This window comes from Panulirus ornatus, chromosome 59 (genome assembly GCF_036320965.1).
Source record: "Panulirus ornatus isolate Po-2019 chromosome 59, ASM3632096v1, whole genome shotgun sequence".
In the NCBI taxonomy this organism is placed as follows: Eukaryota; Metazoa; Arthropoda; class Malacostraca; order Decapoda; family Palinuridae; genus Panulirus; species Panulirus ornatus.
In genome coordinates, this window is record NC_092282.1 from 4,337,927 (window position 1) to 4,356,798 (window position 18,872).

The 18,872-nt window shown below is 47.1% G+C and overlaps 1 protein-coding gene across 4 annotated transcripts in view; it reads left to right on the forward strand.

Annotated features, from left to right (window-relative positions):
• Window positions 1-18,872, forward strand: part of LOC139767098 (uncharacterized) — a 73,408-nt gene that overhangs the window by 11,654 nt on the left and 42,882 nt on the right. For all 4 annotated transcript variants that reach the window (XM_071696079.1, XM_071696078.1, XM_071696077.1 and 1 more), the window contains exons 2-3: window positions 6,671-8,808; window positions 12,731-12,809. In XM_071696079.1, coding sequence (XP_071552180.1) covers window positions 7,245-8,808; window positions 12,731-12,809 — 1,643 coding nt within the window. In that variant the 5' untranslated portion in view covers window positions 6,671-7,244. The remainder of the gene's footprint in view (window positions 1-6,670; window positions 8,809-12,730; window positions 12,810-18,872) is intronic.

The following is an 18,872-nucleotide window of genomic DNA, read 5'->3' on the forward strand; positions in this document are numbered from 1 at the left end:
TTAGTGTGGCCATATGGGATGAACATAACACAACGCTCGTAGATATGACCAACCAACAACAATCTTTGTGTTGTAAGATTCCTTGAGGTTTAGAATATGTCAATGATTTAATATATTGTATAGGGAAAATGTCAAAGTTTTCTTTCTTAGGAGGATCAGTTCTCATAATCCAACACTTGAATTGTGATGGTGGTAGCTACCTCGTCCCGCCCCCCGCGTAGCCCCACTCCCCCCTACTCCCTCGGCCTGGGTTAGCAACTGCCACCTGCTGTACTGCTTCTCTTCCCCCTTCCCCAGCCCCACCTGACCCCCCTCCACGCACACAAACACATACCTCCCTTCTGTAGATACTTGTGAACTAGTTTCTGCATGCGCTTAGGCATTAGTTCTTGATCGTGTCCAGAACATCATGGAATTCAGTGCCACAACTACTCACTAGAGTCCAGAGGGACAAATATGCCAGGAGTTCTGGAGCATATCTTCACGTCCAGCGCCCTGGAAAAAGAACATATCGGCCATGTTGCCACACCCGGGAGCAGCCATCACTCAGTGCTCCAGTTTAAGCACGATGTTAACCACTTGATAACGACGGTACAGCTCTGAAGCCCAACGGTACAGTTATTGGTAACGACGGTACAGCCCCAGAGCACAGCGGTACATTCTTGATAACGACGGCACAGTTTTTGAGCACGACGGGACAGTCAGTTAACATAACGGTACAGTTCTTGACCTCAACGGCACGACCTTTGAGCATGGCAACATTACCCTTAAGCACAACATTATGACCCTTGAGTAGGACATTACAACGATTAAGCAGACTAGTACGACCTTTTTATATGAGAGCCCTGACCTTTGACCTATCCCGAAAGTTTCGGATCATTTGCCGAGCCATCTTGCGCATGGGTCGTATTGTCATAACCAAATGGGTTCAATGTGCAAGAAAAGAACACTTACGGTGGAATATACACACGGCAGAGCAACCAAAATAATGTCTATGGAAGGACAAAGACCATAGGAGATGAGGTGGGTAGAATTAGTTAAACAACAGAAATGAAAATTGAAAAATATGAACAAGGCAAACTATAGTATAGAGTTAAATTTGCAGAAATGTTGCGAGTCAGTTGTTAATTAAGATTTATATAATTAGACTGGAGGACTTAAGAGATGAGGCTTACGGAAACAGATGGCTCTATTTAAGGATATGAATTCTTCAAGTTCACGGTATTGTTCACAGCAGAGGAACATTCTGAATGGTGGAGAGGAGACACGGGAAAGACTGAGATCAACCCATGAGATACGAGAAAGATTCGTGAAGGAGGAAGATCCGTATAAGGCGCACGGCCATGAGGGTAACTGGACATGTGTGCTCAAGGGTTGTACAGGAACACCTAACGGGCCAGTCGGGGAGTTTCAAAATCCCGCCGGACGGGCGATCGCCGCCGCCAGGGAAGGGAAAGAGAGCAGACGTGCGGATACGGATGCAGAAGCGACGGAAAACGCTCAACTATAGACTCATGTCGCTATGTAGCCTCTTCCGTGAGCTCCTGGGGAAAGGTCATCGGACTTCAGAGTAGGGGTTATGAAGTGCCCTTGTCAGCGGCAGTATAGCTTCAGAGGGAAATGAATCATAGAGTATAACTCTTGAATGTTTTTTTTTTTTTTTTTTTAAGAGTGAACATCAGTCACTGGAGGAGCACGAATGATGTGTCTGTGTGGACTGTGTGTTGTACACTGCCAGGAACCATTTGATACCATGCCCAGAGGGAGCTAGAAAGAAATATACATGTAGGAATGCATGAGAGGAATGCTCCATCGATATCGAAGATTACTTACATGGAAGGGAACAGTGAAGGCACGCCAGACGTGCCTTTTATATATATATATATATATATATATATATATATATATATATATATATATATATATATATATATATATATATGTGTATGGGGGGGTTGGGCCATTTCTTTCGTCTGTTTCCTTGCGCTACCTCGCAAACGCGGGAGACAGCGACGAGGTAAAAAAAAAAAAAGAAAAAAAAAAAAAAAAAAATATATATATATATATATATATATATATATATATATATATATATATATATATATATATATACTGATAAGGCTAGCCAGTGGTGTTCGTCAGGGCTTGGTGTCCAGTCAGTACCATTCCTTATCTGTCTAAATAACAGGAGGACTCATAAACATAACTTGCATATGTCTGCGCGAGCTGCTAGTCTTGTTAAAGAAACAGAAGAAACTTGTGGCAGTTTAGAGAGAGAGAGATGGACCGGCTTCACCAGTGATTAGATACATGGTGTATGGAATTCACTCCATTGAGTTCCATGGTGTAGAATTTTTCAACATGTTTAGGAGGCCTGGATGTATATCGCTTCTCAGAGGTAAGAATATACAACAGGAGACCTTCGGGTGCTCACAAAGTGCCAAGCTCCTCCCTTTCAAACAGTGTGGTTGAGATAGCAGAAGAGGGTGTATTGAAATGGTTTGGTCACATGGAGAGAATGAGTGAGGAAAGATTGACAAAGAGGATATAAAAGGTCGTAAAGGCGGTGAGCTGTGTAGTGATTAGTCTCAAAATGGGCCTTGTAGTAGACGTGTGTATCACCAGCAAAATGGCACCTAAATTGTGGGAACGAAGCATTGGTGGGTACCCAACGGTCGTTGCGTTGTCTCTTACTCAAAGGTCGTGCCGGCTAACTCAAGGGTTGAACCGTCGCACTCAAGGGTCGTATCGTCGTACTTGGGTGTCGTACCGTTGCACGCAGGACCGTTGCAGGACTGTTAACACTGTCGCACGACGCTTCTCTCAAGTTCGGCTTGATGTTAGCACCACATTTCCTTTTATGGGGCGTCCCGCGTCATTTGTTTCTCTCGGTGTCGTACTCCGCCGTCTCTGTTTACACCGCCTTCCCATCTTCATGACTTCGCGTTTTCTAGGGATGAATTGCACAAACCATTTTCCCGGCCGCTGGTGCATCTTGTCCAGGTCTCTGCGGTAATTCCACTTTCCCTGTAGTGTAGTACTTTTCCTTTCATGATTTTTAGGGTCATCAGCAAACATATTTCGGTATGAGTCTAGTTTGATTCGTCACCTACGTAGCTGTTTTACTGGAGTACAATCTTGTCGAACATCTCACTCCGGAGGAGTCGGTCCTTGGCTGTAGTGCAGCCTTGTAGCTGCAGGAACCCTCAGAGATAAATTTCTGATTTTGCACCCCTAGAATGTACGTAGATCTGAAATAGTGGTGGCCCCAGTACTGCTCCCTGAGGCACTCCACTTCTCACCCTCGTCTAGCTTCTTTCCGTCCCTCTTAGCCACTTGAGCAGCCCTTCACAGATCCCCAGCTTGGACGTTTAGCTTCATCTTCAGTCTTCTCTCGGGTACAGTACCGAAGGCCCTCTGACCGGCATAGGATGCAAAGGATGTTGTTTACTCTCGAAGAAAGACACGGGTTTCATCATAAAGACATGGGTTTCATCATCCTTTTCCCACTGAATCCCTGGTTTATTCTTTGTTAAGTAGCTTTTGCTCGTTCGGTACTTCTGTCTACTTGTGTATACAGCTGTTCGTACACGCCTTCGAGCCTCGTGACTCTGGGTCGATACGAAGGTTTCGGCAGGTGTCGAGCAAGTGTTCTCTGTCCGCAGTTGTACATCCTTGTCAGCCATCATGTCCGCCAGTAGCTTTGGATACCAGCATAAACTGCTTGTTCGGATTCGCCCTTGATTAGTCAGGATTTGAAATTTGACCCCTTGAGTACGACATCATGACCCTTAACAACGGTACGACCCTTGAGTATTAATGGTGTTTCATAGACCGGAATAATGATAATGATGATAATAATAATAATGATAATAGAAATAATAACTGATAATAAAAGTGATAATAATATAGTATGATAATTGTAATGATGATAATGTGGTCATAGTAATAATACATTATCTATGAATACTATGAACTCAAAACAATTGGGAACAGACATGTAGCACAATGGCCACAGGCTCTCGGAGTCGACAGACTAAATGACTTTCGGACCTTAATTCATTGGGCTCCCTGAAGTACCGTAGGATTATCATCTACCCCATTAGAGTGTGGGGAAATCTTTAGTATAATTTCTAATCGTATTTTATGGGCTTTAAGCAATCATCAGCGTTAATCATAGGGTTTATGTCAGAACCCTAGTATGGCCATTCGCCCAGTAACAGAGCGTGCGCGCCCTGACGTCATGACGTCACATTACCAGGAAGTTGAGTTTTATGCCAGTTTTAGTGGGAATTTATACCCTTTCTAGTAAGAGGGAATTTTAGGTATCCTATGTTAGTAGATCGGATTGATAAACGTAAAAGACCCAATAGATTCATTAGATGATGGGAATAATCATAACTGAAGATATAAAGATTTTCTTTGGGTGAGCAACGAAAAAAGAAAACGAGTTTTGTCTTGAATGTCAGCATATTTGCTCTCGTTTACTTCTGTTGTGTTTGTGTTAGGAAGATATGATTATTAGTGTAAAAGACGAATTTGTCGTAAGTTAGAACAAAGTTCTCTTTTTGTTCCTCACCTTGAGTACGACAACTAAATCATTGAGTACGACGACTTGAACCATTGTGTACGATGACTTAATTCTTTGGGTACGATGACGTAATAGATTGAGCACGACATTTTAAAGTCTTGAGTACGACAACTTTACCCTATGAGTACGACGACTTGATGCTATTGACCTTAATTTTATCGTATTCAAGGTTGAAACCATCGTACTTAAGGGGTTGAATCCTTGTACCGAGACGCTTAAATCCTTTTTCTCAAGTGGTTAATACTGTTTCCTAGATTTGACGGAAATATTTAAAACTTTTTAGTTACATAAGAAAGAGAACCAGTCATACAGAGAGACAGACCGTGACGGGGAAGTTTCACACACCAGCCTGAGTGTAGAGTGTGCACCATTCCTCACGTCACACACACACACACACACACCAGGAGGCGTCAAATACGTCAGCGTGACGCCGCGAGGTAACACTAGTTCCCATGAACTCACTCACTTACACTAATATTAGGGTTCATCTCCATGACGAGGAGGCTTAGGGAAACTGTTTATACACGAACATTTACAGGCGCCCCTCAGGCAAGCAGTGTTATAAACACAGTGGGGAGCCAACCCGCCCCACCCTTTGTACAATGTATACTGTGGCCCCACTGTGTGGGAGGGAGCCAGGCCTGTGGAGCATGGGAAGGAGGAAACACTTGGATGATAATGGCCACCTGGTGGAGTACGTGGGAAGGACAGATAAGAGAAGCCCTGATGTTCTATAACGAGGTTTTCTTCTAGGGGACAGACAGTAGAAGACTTGATGGCCTATGACGAGGGCTTCTTCTGGAGGACAATACATGGGAAGGACAGATAGTAGAAGACCTAGACTTGATGCTCAATATAGGAGATATCTGCTGGAGGGCAATAACGCATGGGAAGGACAGATAGTAAAGGACCTGATGGTCTGTGACGAGATTTTTGTGCTGGAGGACAGCACAAAGAAAGGATAATTATCGTTCTACTTTTGTATTTGCAACGTTATACACGATTAGTGTTCAGCTTTCAGGGTATATTTCATATCTTGAGATTGAGATCTCTTGAACTCCTGTAGGTAAAGCGGTAGAATTATAAAAAGAAAGGATTTGAAGACTTGATATCTTTCATATCGGATTTCGGATGTTTGGTGAATGGAGACTGTTGACACGCCTGTTCTCCCGCCCATAGAGGGCGCCGGGGTATCAACATGGGAGAATGTAAACATTGCTCGTTTGGGGAGGTTTGGGAGGGAAATGAAGTACGTAACAAAACGTACAGGAAAGTACAACCCTTGAAACAAGGCAGTACGACCCTTAAGCACGACCAAACGACCTTTGAGCATCTGGAGGACAGTATAGAATCCTAAATTTCTGATCCACACGGGTGTAGACGAGGTAGTAAAGCAGAAGGCTCCTTCCCAACCCACCTCTCCCTCCGCCTCACCACCCGGTAGGAAAATACCCAAGAGGAAGCACCGTGCTGTGTGGAGAGAGTACGTGACTGAGTAGAAGAGTAAATAAGTAGGGTTATGGCAGGTTTGTCTGGAGTACGAATGATTGGCAAGCTGTCATAACCCTGGTTGGTGTTGCTAGGGAGACTCTTACGGTGTCAGGTCGGCCCGCTGCATCTGCAGACGACGGATTGATAAACGCGTGGGGCCGCCTCATATCTTATCGAGAGAGAGAGAGAGAGAGAGAGAGAGAGAGAGAGAGAGAGAGAGAGAGTAGGTCATACGAGGCAGGCTACACCTTGGGAGTGGCGGGAATTCAGTCCCATCTGCAGGAGTGGGCTGTTTGACTTAACTTATAACAGAGGAAGGAATTAGGGCTAAGTTTGGTTGTATCTGTAAATCCCAAAAGGCTCCAGTTACGGACGAAGGTCCTCATCGAAGGCCAGGCCTTTGATTTATGGCAGTCCAGAGTCGCGTTATCACCAGTGACCTGGGTAGATTGTCATATAGCACCAGTGGCCTGGGTAGCCATTGCCAGGGGAGCAGTGTGTCTTCGGGGGAAAGAGATGGTAATTCGTATGAATAAATCCCATTTTTCCTTCAGGAAATTGATTATTTTTTCTTTTTCTCTTTTCCAGGTTACCTCTTATTGGGGTCAAGGTCACTCTGAGAAGTCTACTTGAAGGAGGTCAGGGGTCACACACGTCCTGGATTAAACCTAAGTCCTCGTGAGGGAGAGAGAGAGGCTCGTGGAGGAAACCAAGTGTCGTGACTCATCGAGTGAGAATTGTGCCAAGAGTCGTCAAGTGTTTGAATGAAACAAGTCACATTTTCAGTGACTGTATAAAGTGTCATGGATTAGTCATTTTTTTGATAGTCTCCATGAAAGTGTTTGCCAATTTCAACAGATGTGTGAAATGAATAATTTGGCTCTTCCGTTGGGCTGAGAACCAGTACCTGCTGAGTGGCAAATTAGGTGGTTTTATCTCGAGTGCCATTTAAATGACGAAGCCTTCAGACCACTGAATACACCGGTGTCAATGGTGGAGTGAGGCATTCCTTGCAGTGGTGATGCGAGTGGCACCGCGTAGTGATGTAGTGAGGACCTCCGCCCCAGTGGAGAACCCGGTGTTGTTGTAAGTTAACGTAGATCGTTGCGGCATAGATGAATAACACCGTCGCTAACATGTTACATAGAGCGTCGTTGTAGCGATGGGCGGGAGAGCCGTGTCGACTGCGGTGGTTGTTCTGCTGTTGTTACTGGCAGGACGATCCACAACGGAAGGGGCGCAGAATGCTGGAGGAGACGGCCTCGTGGAGGAGGAGTACCCGGGTCTGGGACTGGACTATCCCGGGGAGCACGCAGACTACCACTACCAGCAGGATCTAGTCGATTTCGAGTCTGGGCGTCATTACGTCCCCATCCTTCCTCCACTGGGCAACTCGACGCTGCGTAAGTGTCGCTGTGGCGGTGAGGAGGTGTGGGATGGGAGCACTTGTTATAACCAGACGACGGCGGTGGCTATGTTGGAGCTTCTGACTAGGCAATCCATGGCTGTCTACACCAGCTCCTTCGGCAACGTCGAAGTCGGGCCTCTGAACTGCTCGGAGAACCAGCGGCTGGTCGTCCTGGACGTTAATGAGAACTCCCTCAATTTTGTTTACATCCTGGAGTCTGGCGATCTGTTCCTGGACGAGCAGGTGTTCCAGGATTACTGCATCGACCACGTCTTGGACGATCACAATAACCCCTCTGCCATGGAGGTACACTTGTGCCTGAGGCAAGTCACCGTGCCACGGTGTTGTCCCACCGGCCAGGCCCTGGACGCCAACAACGCGTGCATCCCTCACGCCGCCCACAACTTGACTCTACCCGTGAAGGTGGGACAGGAACTGCTGGAGTGGGAGGACCGGGGTGATGGCCGTGTGACCAACATCACCTGTGGCAGCAGCTCTGAGACGCTCTACCGCGTTATAGACAATAAAGATGTAAGTCTGGTGTACAGTTTCCAGGGGGCGTTGCTCGACTGGCTGCCGCCAACGCGTTTCTCCAGGCGGGAGAAAAGGGAAGACTTTTGTGTGGGACTTGAGGCGAGCTCGGTGGAGGAGGCGACGCCGAGCTATAGGGCCAAGTTCTGTTTTAAGGATCCGGTCTCCGCCTACCAGGAGGCCTGCAGCAACGCCACCTGCGTCCGCAAGTGCTGCCCGGAAGGATTTTTCCACACGGACATATGCGTGCCCGTCGAGCTACCCAGCGACATGTGGCACCCGATGTTCCACGACCCCGAGACCCTATCTGTGGACGTCCCGACTCCCGACAACCTGAAGGTGCTCCACGGCTATCCCATCTGCGAGGCCTTCTTCCAGCTGGAGTCACACCGCATGAAGGAAGACGAGTTCTACCTCCTCCAGGACGGCCTGCTGTACGTCCCCAACTTCTCAAAGAAGTTCCCAGCGGACCGGTACTGCTTGGACAAGTTCCTGCTGGGCGACGTGGTCCACACGCTACCGCTCGTGTGTTTCCAGGAGGACAGTGCCAGCGCGAGCGCCGCCTGCACCGCCGTCCAGTCATTCGTGTACCCTGTGCTGCTGGCGGTGTCCTGCGTGTTCCTGGCCATCACCCTGCTGATCTACGTGAGCGTGCCCGAGCTGCACGCTAAGGTTCACGGCAAGTGTCTTGTATCCCACATGTCCGCCCTCCTTCTGGCCTACGTCAGCCTCATCACAGTCCAGTGGGCCTCAGGACTCATGCCTCTGGCCGCCTGCAAGATCATGGGTCAGTACCTGTACCTGTTGTAACACACTGTACCTGTTGTAACACACTGTACCTGTTGTAACACTGTACCTGTCGTAGCACACTGTACCCGTTGTAACATACTGTACCTGTTATAACACTGTACCTGTTGTAACACACTGTACCTGTTGTAACACACTGTACCTGTTGTAGCACTCTGTACCTGTTGTAACTTAGCATACCACGCAACTCACCCTACCAGTACCTGTTGTAAAACTCACAGTACCACACAACACACTGTACCTGTTCCAGGTTGGTACAGTACATCACGAACGCACACATGACTTGCAAGTCGGCACACGAAGTACACAACTTTGCACTCTTAGTAAGTAGATTTACCTCCTGCGTCGTCGCTACTGGCTTTCAGTACTTCATCATCATCTTCGTGAACGTTGATGCATCTCTGATTAACGTAAACATTTCAGTAGTTAGCCATGGACCTCTGATATCAAGGGTGTTTGTCTCCAGCTATGAGACAGATGATGTTTCCCTGAAGTGTGTAGCTTCAGTGCCTGAAGTAATCCGAAATGTCCTCATATCTCGTTGAAGCCTGGGAGGAAACAGCTAGTTTAAAACTACGAGTCGTTATAATGGATGAATCGTATATGTCTTGAATTTGGAAGAATTACTTGAATTTTGTATTTGTGTTAGAAATAGTTGTTTTCCTGCTTCATAGATCCCAGAACAACCCCTGAGTGGACCCAAACTGCTAGTTCCTGGATCTGGAGAAAACCTGGGGTTGCTGGCAGATACATTGCACACCTCGAAACACATCCATCATGTTACATTCAGTGAATAATTCACATAAAAAAGAATATGTGAACATTGTTGCTCCGTAGGGTACGACTTGTAGATGTTAATCTTTTGGGTAAAGTCGAAGATCAAACGTACCTACCCATATTCCATGCACATGGTCAGATGTTTCCAACCATCTGAGCCATTCCTTCACAAGATCCAGTCAGACTGTAAGACGAATTCGAAGCCTCGTATCACAACTTTGCTCCACCAGTAGAGCCCTCCCCCTCCCTCCCTCCCTCCCTCCCGTCTGTAGGGTCATCACCGTCCCTTTCTTTCTCACTCACTGTGTTCTTGGTTTGTAACTGTTCCTCATCCTGTCGTCTGTTGGTTAGTACCTTTCCTCATCTTGCTTGTGGTCCATATTGACCTTTTCATCCAGCAACAGAGAATGGCTTGAACCCCGAGGCTTCCTCCTCTGCCTCACTCTCTCTCTCTCTCTCCAACTCATTTTTCAACCCTAACATGTTAAAAAAATTCTTTTTAGGTAGAAAATGAACTGATTTATTATAGAAGAGAAAAAAAAGGAAAAGGAACTCAATAATTTTGTTAGAAGCGGAAAACCTGCGTTTTAGAATCGATTAGCAAATACTCAGGAAGGTCAAAGCTTAGCGGTATAAGGAAAGAAAAAAACACAACGTCGCTAAACTTCCATATGACCTATTGTGTTTGTGCCCATGCATAAAAGCGGTGTAGCTAGTCCAGCCGAGGGAACTGGGCGTCCCTGTCCTTTGGCATCGAGCAGCGCTGAGGTTGGGGACCCCAGCCCTGCATACTGAACTCTTACCAAAGGTTCTTGGCTGTGTTTACTTGATCCGTCCAACCCTTGAAAATAGGGACGAATTTAATGCCGATGGATAGAGACAAAGGGTGATTAATGATGTGGACGCTAGATGTCAGGGTCCAAGTTTCCCGTGGATCTTGTCCATGATTGTTGAATGCCTCAAGACCAGTGAGGACAAGGGGTACAACTTCTGGGGTATAATGGCTTGAGCTTTGACCCAACCTTTACGGATGAGGTCAAAGATCACGCCATCATACCGAAGGGTCGTATTGTCGTGTTCATGGGTCTAATACGGGGAAGTCCATTCCATGATAACAGTGATACTGTGTCAGATCCATGAGGTAGGGCACCCCCGTTACAATCCTCATACTTACTACATCAAGCGACCAGACAGTTCGGCTGGACCACCTGCAGGAAGATTTTAAGCAAAGGAAATCTATAATGAATATGAAAACAAAAACAGGGTTAGAAACTGCTTATTGAAAAAATTAATCGTTGCAGTCAGAGAGGAACAACATCTTGAATTAAAGTGTACGGGTTCGAATCCTGGTTGCGGGAGTCGGTCCACAGTCAACTCAGCTGTTCATCCACCCATAGGGGTCGGTTGAAAAAATGGGTTCCTGGCTATATATATATATATATCTTCATTGGGTGAAGCAAGTTTATACAGCCAAAAATCACTCGTATGAAGAACAAAATAACGTCAGAAAATGATCAAATGATTTAAACTATGATTTTTCCCCGGTATTGTATTAAAACAAACTCCTGAATCCACGTTAAAGTAATCGCGGAAGTGAGATATGAGTTAACAACAGTGTCTGTGATTTCAGCCCTTCCTGCCATATACTTGAGTGTAGATAACTTATCTACGGTAAGCTGTAGTGTTTGTGCCGCCCGGGAATACATACACTGGCTCCCTGGCAGCTGGCTAAGGCCGACTGGCTGGTCCTGGTAAATGATATCGCTTGTTCGTATCAGAAAAAAATATAACCTCAAGGCCCAGGTTGCAAACAGGTGCCGCTTAGCTTAATACGTTTCCTATTAATGTCGAGAGTTATCATGACCCTCTTTTTAGTGGACATTTAATTGGTTACTCTGTAGGAATATATTTATATATAAAATCAAGTATAAATTCAGCTTCACGGTCCCTTTTATGGAGTTTTCGTATTGACGAGGTTGCGTTCCTCCGTACCGGAGCAGGGTAAAGTGGGCTCCGCTTAGCTGGGTAGACCCCTCTACCTTTCTTTCCGTTGATGGTGAAGAAATAGATTATGTAGTAGCCTAGTCGAAGGTGACTTATATCCCGACGTTTCGCACGTACACATATATTTCTCTCTCTCTCTCTCTCTCTCTCTCTCTCTCTCTCTCTCTCTCTCTCTCTCTCTCTCTCTCTCTCTCTCTCTCTCTGTGAGCCTCCCGTCCCTCGCCATGCTAAGGTCGCGTACCCTACGAGACCTTCAGGTTGCTCAGTGAGGTATTTCCGAATATCCAAGAAACCCATGACGCTCCCTGAATATTAAGGTGATATTCCACATGTATACTAAAGATGGGTAATATAAAACACACACTGGAAGTAGTATTTGGACCATTGAATCCCCAGATATCACTCTTTGTTTGGTTGTAAAAAGGAATAAACGAGAAATTCTGAAGAAGTTAGTTTGAAGTTGTCAGCCAATCAGCGCGGGGTGTGAGGCTAAACAATGAGCGACGCTCTCTCTTTCTCGGGAGCATTGGTTAACCACCTAGTTGACCAATCAGCATTACGTTTGTTCGTAGATTTGTTTACCGCAATGATATAATCAACAATGTTCCATTTAGAAATATAAAAATTTTCGTGACGTCAAAGATATCATTCATAAAGCTTAAATATATCGGAATCAGTAACTTAATTCGATAATGGATTCTTGGCCTGCCTCTGGTTGATTCCTTACGTAGTTGCTTTTTGTAGACCAACCATACGAGGATTGGCCGTTATGGTACCTCATTTCCTTGTGAAGTAAGGCAGTGGGGTCCTCTCCCTTGTTTCATCTTTCCTTCCTCCTTGAACCATACCTGTTTCAGAATTCGATGACACGTGATGAGCCTGTGACAATTATCCCCGCTGTTATTTTTCTGTTCAATTAACACCATTGTAACTTTGAAACTGATATGGCCTCGATTAGAACATGACTTTGACCATTCCATGTCGACTTTTATAACATACATACGTTCATGTATACATAATACATACACTCATACATTCATACGCTCATACATACATAATACATACTCATACATATATACGTGTGCCATCTTGCTAACCATACATACTGTTCTCCTCCTCAGCTTCGGTGACACACTTCAGCTTCCTGGCCGCCTTCTTTTGGCTCAACGTGATGTGTTTCGACATATGGTGGACGCTCAAGTGAGTACCTGGTCTCTCTAGTCCTCACCAGTACCTGGCCTCCCTAGTCCTCACCAGTACCTGATCTCCCTAGTCCTCACCAGTACCTGGTCTCCCTAGTCCTCACCAGTACCTGGCCTCTCTAGTCCTCACCAGTACCTGGTCTCCCTAGTCCTCACCAGTACCTGGCCTCCCTAGTCCTCACCAGTACTTGGCTCCTAGAACTCACCCCATTACCTGTCCCCAAGTCCTCACCAGTACCTAGCCCCAGCCCTCACCTAGTACCTAGCCCCAGCTTACACCATTACCTGGCCTCCTCAGCCCTTGCCAGTCCTAGCTCCAGCCCTCACCAGCCCCTACCCTCAGCCCTCACATGTAACCCCTCACTTTGAATTATCTCACATGGTAAACACTGTTGCTTTGGCATTAATGTTAAGTCACCTGACAGTATTATGATCGTATGTCTCGCGCATTAAACGCAAATGTTTAATAATGCAAAGTTACTTGTGGGGAAACTCTTGTGTTAGTGTGTGCTTACTTTACAACATGATAATTATGATATTGATAGTGGTATATGTTATTGCCTTCAGCTTGCGACAAAACAGTGTTTATTGACAGTTTGAAGAGGTTGAAGGTGTACGTCAACTTCTTGTGAGCGTACGAAATGTACATTGTCTTCAGGATATAATACATATATATATTTTGTTTCTTAGTTTGAGCATTAGAAACGTCATAATGTATCATTGTGAGCGGGGAGACTGGGCGTGGTGGTTGTGGGTGTGGTCTGATAGATAGACTTAGTTCCTACCGGTAGACATGATGTTGTGGGCGTGGTCTGCAAGCTAGACGTTATATGACTGGAGGGCGTAATCTAGAGGGGGCATGGTCGTGGTGTAGTGCTGTTGATATGGGCGTGGTGTAGTGGACATGAGGGCCCAGTAATGTTGGTGTGGGCGTGGTTTTTTGATGGCATAGGTGTTGTCTAGTGGTGGTGTGGGCGTGGTTTAGTAGTGTTCTGTACGTGGTTTAGTGGTGGCATGGGCGGGGCTAAGTGATGACGTGGGCGTGGTCTAGTGGTGACTTTGGTGGTGTGCGTGAAAGTTGTCTGACCTCAGTACTGATAACGACCTTGGGAGAGCTATCACTCAGATGTCACCACCATCTTGGAAATCTCTCTCGTAATTTTCTGTTAAGCACGACGGTACGACCCATGACCACGACGGTACGACCCATGAGCGCGACGGTACGACCCTTGACCACGACGGTACGACCCTTGAGCACGGTGTTACGATCCTTGGGTGAGACGGTATGATCTATGACCTGATCACCGAAGGCCAGGCCATCCATGATGCCCAAGGGTCGTGCCGTCGTGCTCAAGGGTCGTACAGTCGCGCTCATGGGTCGTGCCGTCGTGCTCAAGGGTCGTGCCGTCGTGCTCAAGGGTCGCACCGTCGCGCTCATGGGTCGTACCGTCGTGGTCAAGGGTCCTGCCGTCGTGGTCATGGGTCCTGCCGTCGTGCTCAAGGGTCGTTCAGCCGTGCTCAAGGGTCGTGCCGTCGTGCTCAAGGGTCCAGGATCATCATCCACCATCTGTCTGACTGTCTTTGGACCGACTCTTTACATTAGTTCTTGTGTTGTTTGTCTGTACTTGAGTTTGTGTGACTGTGGTCTTGTGCGTGATTACCATCGCTGTGTCGACGGGGAGAGTGTTGTTGCCCCGCCTCCCGCCCTCTGCGGACGCGTGGAATTGATTGTATTTGTGCTGTTTGGGGGGAGGGAGTTTTACACTTGTTGCGCCCATCTCTGGTCCTCACGCCCCGCCGCTCACTTCTTCACGTCCCTCCTTACACTTCCTCACGTTCCTCCCGACACTTCCTCACGTCCCTCCGTACACTTCCTCACGTCTGTTCCTGCAATTCATCACGTCTCTCCGTACACTTCTTACGTCCCTCTGTACACTTCCTAACGTACCTCTGTACACTTCCTCACGTCCCTCCGTACACTTCCTTACGATGGGGATTGGAATGACTAAGTTGGGGGGAGAGGAGCGACTCAGAGTGGGGGATGAGGAGTTTGCTGGGGGACCAGGGTGGGTGGACCCGACCGGCAGGAACTCGTCCTTGTACAGCGGGGGAGGAGGAGGGAGGAAGCTGTGGTGGGAATGTGAACACGTCTCGTGGGACTGTGTTGTGTGGGCCAGTGATTTACGTCTCGACGTGTGTTAATTCTCTCTCTCTCTCTCTCTCTCTCTCTCTCTCTCTCTCTCTCTCTCTCTCTCTCTCTCTCTCATAGTTTAGACAGTTTTGGGGGCAGGTCTCTACCCTCCCAAATCCAGTGCCCCTCCCCTGCCTCACCGCCAGATATTATCGGGACGATGATTATGACAGCATTTAATTTTGGTTACATATATACTTAAGTGGTATTGATTTTCGCGAGATAAACCTGTACAAAATTATACAATATGCACGATTTTTTTTTAGCTTTTTTTCGTCTATGCAGGATAGATGCAGAACCATTATACTTAAATCAGAATTCGTTTTCCATTTATCCTCCACATGTAAAATTTCCCTGGCAGTATGACCCCTTCTGTTCTGCACTGTGGTCCTTCACAGGTATGTTGCTGCCGGCTGCTGTGCCGAAGGAAGTGGTGGGTGAACAGGAGCCAGCCTTCTGCTTTACCATCCTGTCTCCATCTATATAGTGATGAGTGGGGGCGAAGCCTTCTGCTTTACTATCCCATCACTGTCTGTAGTGGTGGGTGGTGAAGAATGGTCTCCTTCACTATCCCGTCTCCATATAGAGTTCTGGGTAGTGGGGAGAAATCTTGTGCTTGTCTATTCTGTCTCCATCTATCAAGAGAAAGAATGTGGGAAGCTTCTGTTGTCCTTCAGCAGACAACCACGTCATATACCACCAGTTGCTGTGGTACCTGTTCCTCCCTCGTACAGCTCCAGCTGTGCTAGTCTGGCCAACACAATGTTTGTCTCACGTGTTCCCATAACATGGCCAACACCTGTGTCCCACATTAACCCCCAGACATGTGTATTGCCAGTTGTGCACAGATGTGTGTTAGGGGAAGTGTGTGTGTGTGTGTGTGTGTGTGTGTGTGTGTGTTTAGGTGTAGATGTGTGTAGGTACAGGTGTTTGTAGGGTCGGGTGTGTTAGCACATGGACGTATGGGGAAGAGGTGCTCTTTATGTTCGTGGGGCCCTCTCGTCCTACACCTGGATTTTATTACTTATTTTTTTGTATAGTTTTCCCAGGAGTCTGCAACTCTCTTGCCGGAGAAATGTTTCCTCACGACCCTCCCTACACCTCTCACCTCACCAGTAGTGCCTTCTTGCCCAGGACTCTCCTCTGGCTTTGACGAATTGTTGTGTGTTAACGTTGTCATGGACTCATGATACGAGCTCGCATGTTGTCGTTATGTCTCTCCCTTTACTCTTCTTTTCTTCCGAAGTGGCCAGATCGAGGGCTTCCCTCTTCCACCCTTCGTGACTCATTCTGCTCAGATTAATGAACTCATTTTTTTTTCTCTCTTTTTTCAATGTATTTGACTCGTGGCGGGAGATTAGGCAGCGCAAGTGTCCCTGGTTCCTAGAAATATATCGTCAGTTTACCACCACCACCTCTCGGAATCTTAGGGTTTCGTTCACCAGTAGGGCCAATTCCCCCCCAGCCCCTACCTACCTCACCAATATGGCCAGTTCCCACCCTGCCTCACCAGTAGGACCAGTGCCCACCCTGCCTCACCAGTATGGCCAGTGCCCACCCTGCCTCACCAGTAGGGCCAGTCCCCACCCTGTCTCACTAGTAGGACCAGTTCCCACCCCGCCTCACCAGTAGGGCCAGTCCCCACCCTGTCTCACTAGTAGGACCAGTTCCCACCCTGCCTCACCAGTAGGGCCAGTCCCCACCCTGTCTCACTAGTAGGACCAGTTCCCACCCTGCCTCACCAGTAGGGCCAGTCTCCACCCTGCCTTACTAGTAGGGCCAGTCCCCACCCTGCCTCACCAGTAGGGCCAGTCTCCACCCTGCCTCACTAGTAGGGCCAGTCCCCACCCTGCCTCTCTGCCTTCGTACTTCATGGTATCAGTTCTTCCTCTGAGGGTATTGACTGCATCTGTTCATTCCAAATCGATTATTAGATTCGAGGCTCCATTTCGTCGGCCACGGAGTCCATAGGCGTCTGTAGACTTGATCTGCTGCTCAGACCTTTCGCTGCCACTTCACCCCCAGTTGTCACTCTCCATGTTTACAAATGCTAACACTCCCGCGTCTATCCCCATCTGCACCTGCACGCCCGTCCGTGTGCGTACACACCCGTCCCTCACCACGCATGTACCTGCATACACTTCGTTCTTACATTCTTAGACTCTCTCTCTCTCTGTCTCTCTCTCTCTCTCTCTCTCTCTCTCTCTCTCTCTCTCTCTCTCTCTCTCTCTCTCTCTCTCTCTCTCTCTCATTTCAGCCTTTTGGTGAATGTGGCTTTTATCAAGGGGTCCCCAACCCTCTGTTACAGCCTATCGCCCATTACAGAGGTCGCCCCAGAGTATGGAAGGGTGGGGGTGGGGTCACTGGTCGAAATATATTTATACGAAATCGAACACAATTGTACATAAGAACCATTATGTTTGGCCTTTTGTTGAGTGACAGCTGACTGAATACTTTAGATCAGTGTTACAGATAAGAGCTTTGATGAGGATCCGGGTGACAATTATTCATGGTGGAAATGTGAACTATTTCGAGTCTCCTGATATTATTAAGTTAAAAGAAGGTTGTATATGAAAAAAAACACGCTGCTTCATTGACGTGTTTTGATTCTAGCCTACGACTCTCTCTCTCTCTCTCTGATAGAGAGCTCAGTGCCTCAGGCCACCATAGGAGCGGATGACCGGCAGTAATACTGCCAGTTGTTTACTGGATGGAACCACCACCTCCCTCACGCTGGCGACCTTCACCACCACACTCATTGTCGGCCCGTGTGGTGGTGGTGGTGGAGGGTGGGGGAGGGTCAGTCTGTGTGGGAGGTCACACGGGAAAGCCGGGTAACAGAAGACCTGATGGTCTGTGACGAGGCTGTCTGGTGGAGGACAGCATTAGTGTTCTAAATTACAAATCTCCTTACACAGGATAGCAAAGCAGAGGGTTCCTCCCAACCCACCACTATAGATGGAGATTGGATGGTAAAGCAGAAGGCTCCTCTCCCTACCCACTCCTGTAGATGGAGAGAGCGGAAAGTCAGGCAGAAGGTTACTCCATACCTACCAATATAGATGGAGATTTGATAGTAAAGCAGAAGGCTCCTCCCAACCTTACAATGTACATGGAGATTGGATAGTAAAGGGGAAAGCTCCTCCCCACCCACCTCTCCCTCCGGCACATCAAACGACAAGAAAATAGCCGTGAAGGACCAGCGTGTAGCATAGAGAGAATATACTGCCATGGGAATTTTATGGGAAAGGTCGTTTGGAAAACACATTCTCATCTAATTATAGCCGCCAGATACTCTGGGCAAAAAGGACTTTTGACGCCGCTATTTAACGAAAAAGTTTCATATTCACTGATAATTTAATACCTATCTAGTTTTCCATTGATAGTCTTCTTTGAGACAATATCTGATGGTCATTTATTGCACTTGTCTATAACTTACTGCTAATGACACGTTGGCCCACATTTTTATTACACCTCCTTAACTTCAAACACATACTTGTGATCGTTGTCATCTACCCACGGGAAGAAGTGACTTATCGAAGTCATTTAGAACTATAATTTGAGATTTGATGCATCTGAACGGAGTGTGGGCTAGGATAGATGATATGTGTTATCCTGGCGCTGTCAGAAGCAGTCTTAGAACAACGGACATTATCATGAGACTCCGTGGAGTATAACTCCTCTTAATCGATAAGAACGAAGAAAATATTACTCTTACAGTGATTAACAATAGAGGACTAGGATCTCAGGATATTTATTACATCCTAGGCTTTAAGGATGGAGGCGTCAGGAGCGGCACGCCCCTTGCTCGTCACGCACCAACGAATGCATGACCCTGTGTGATACGCCTTTACATGTAGTTGGCGTTTG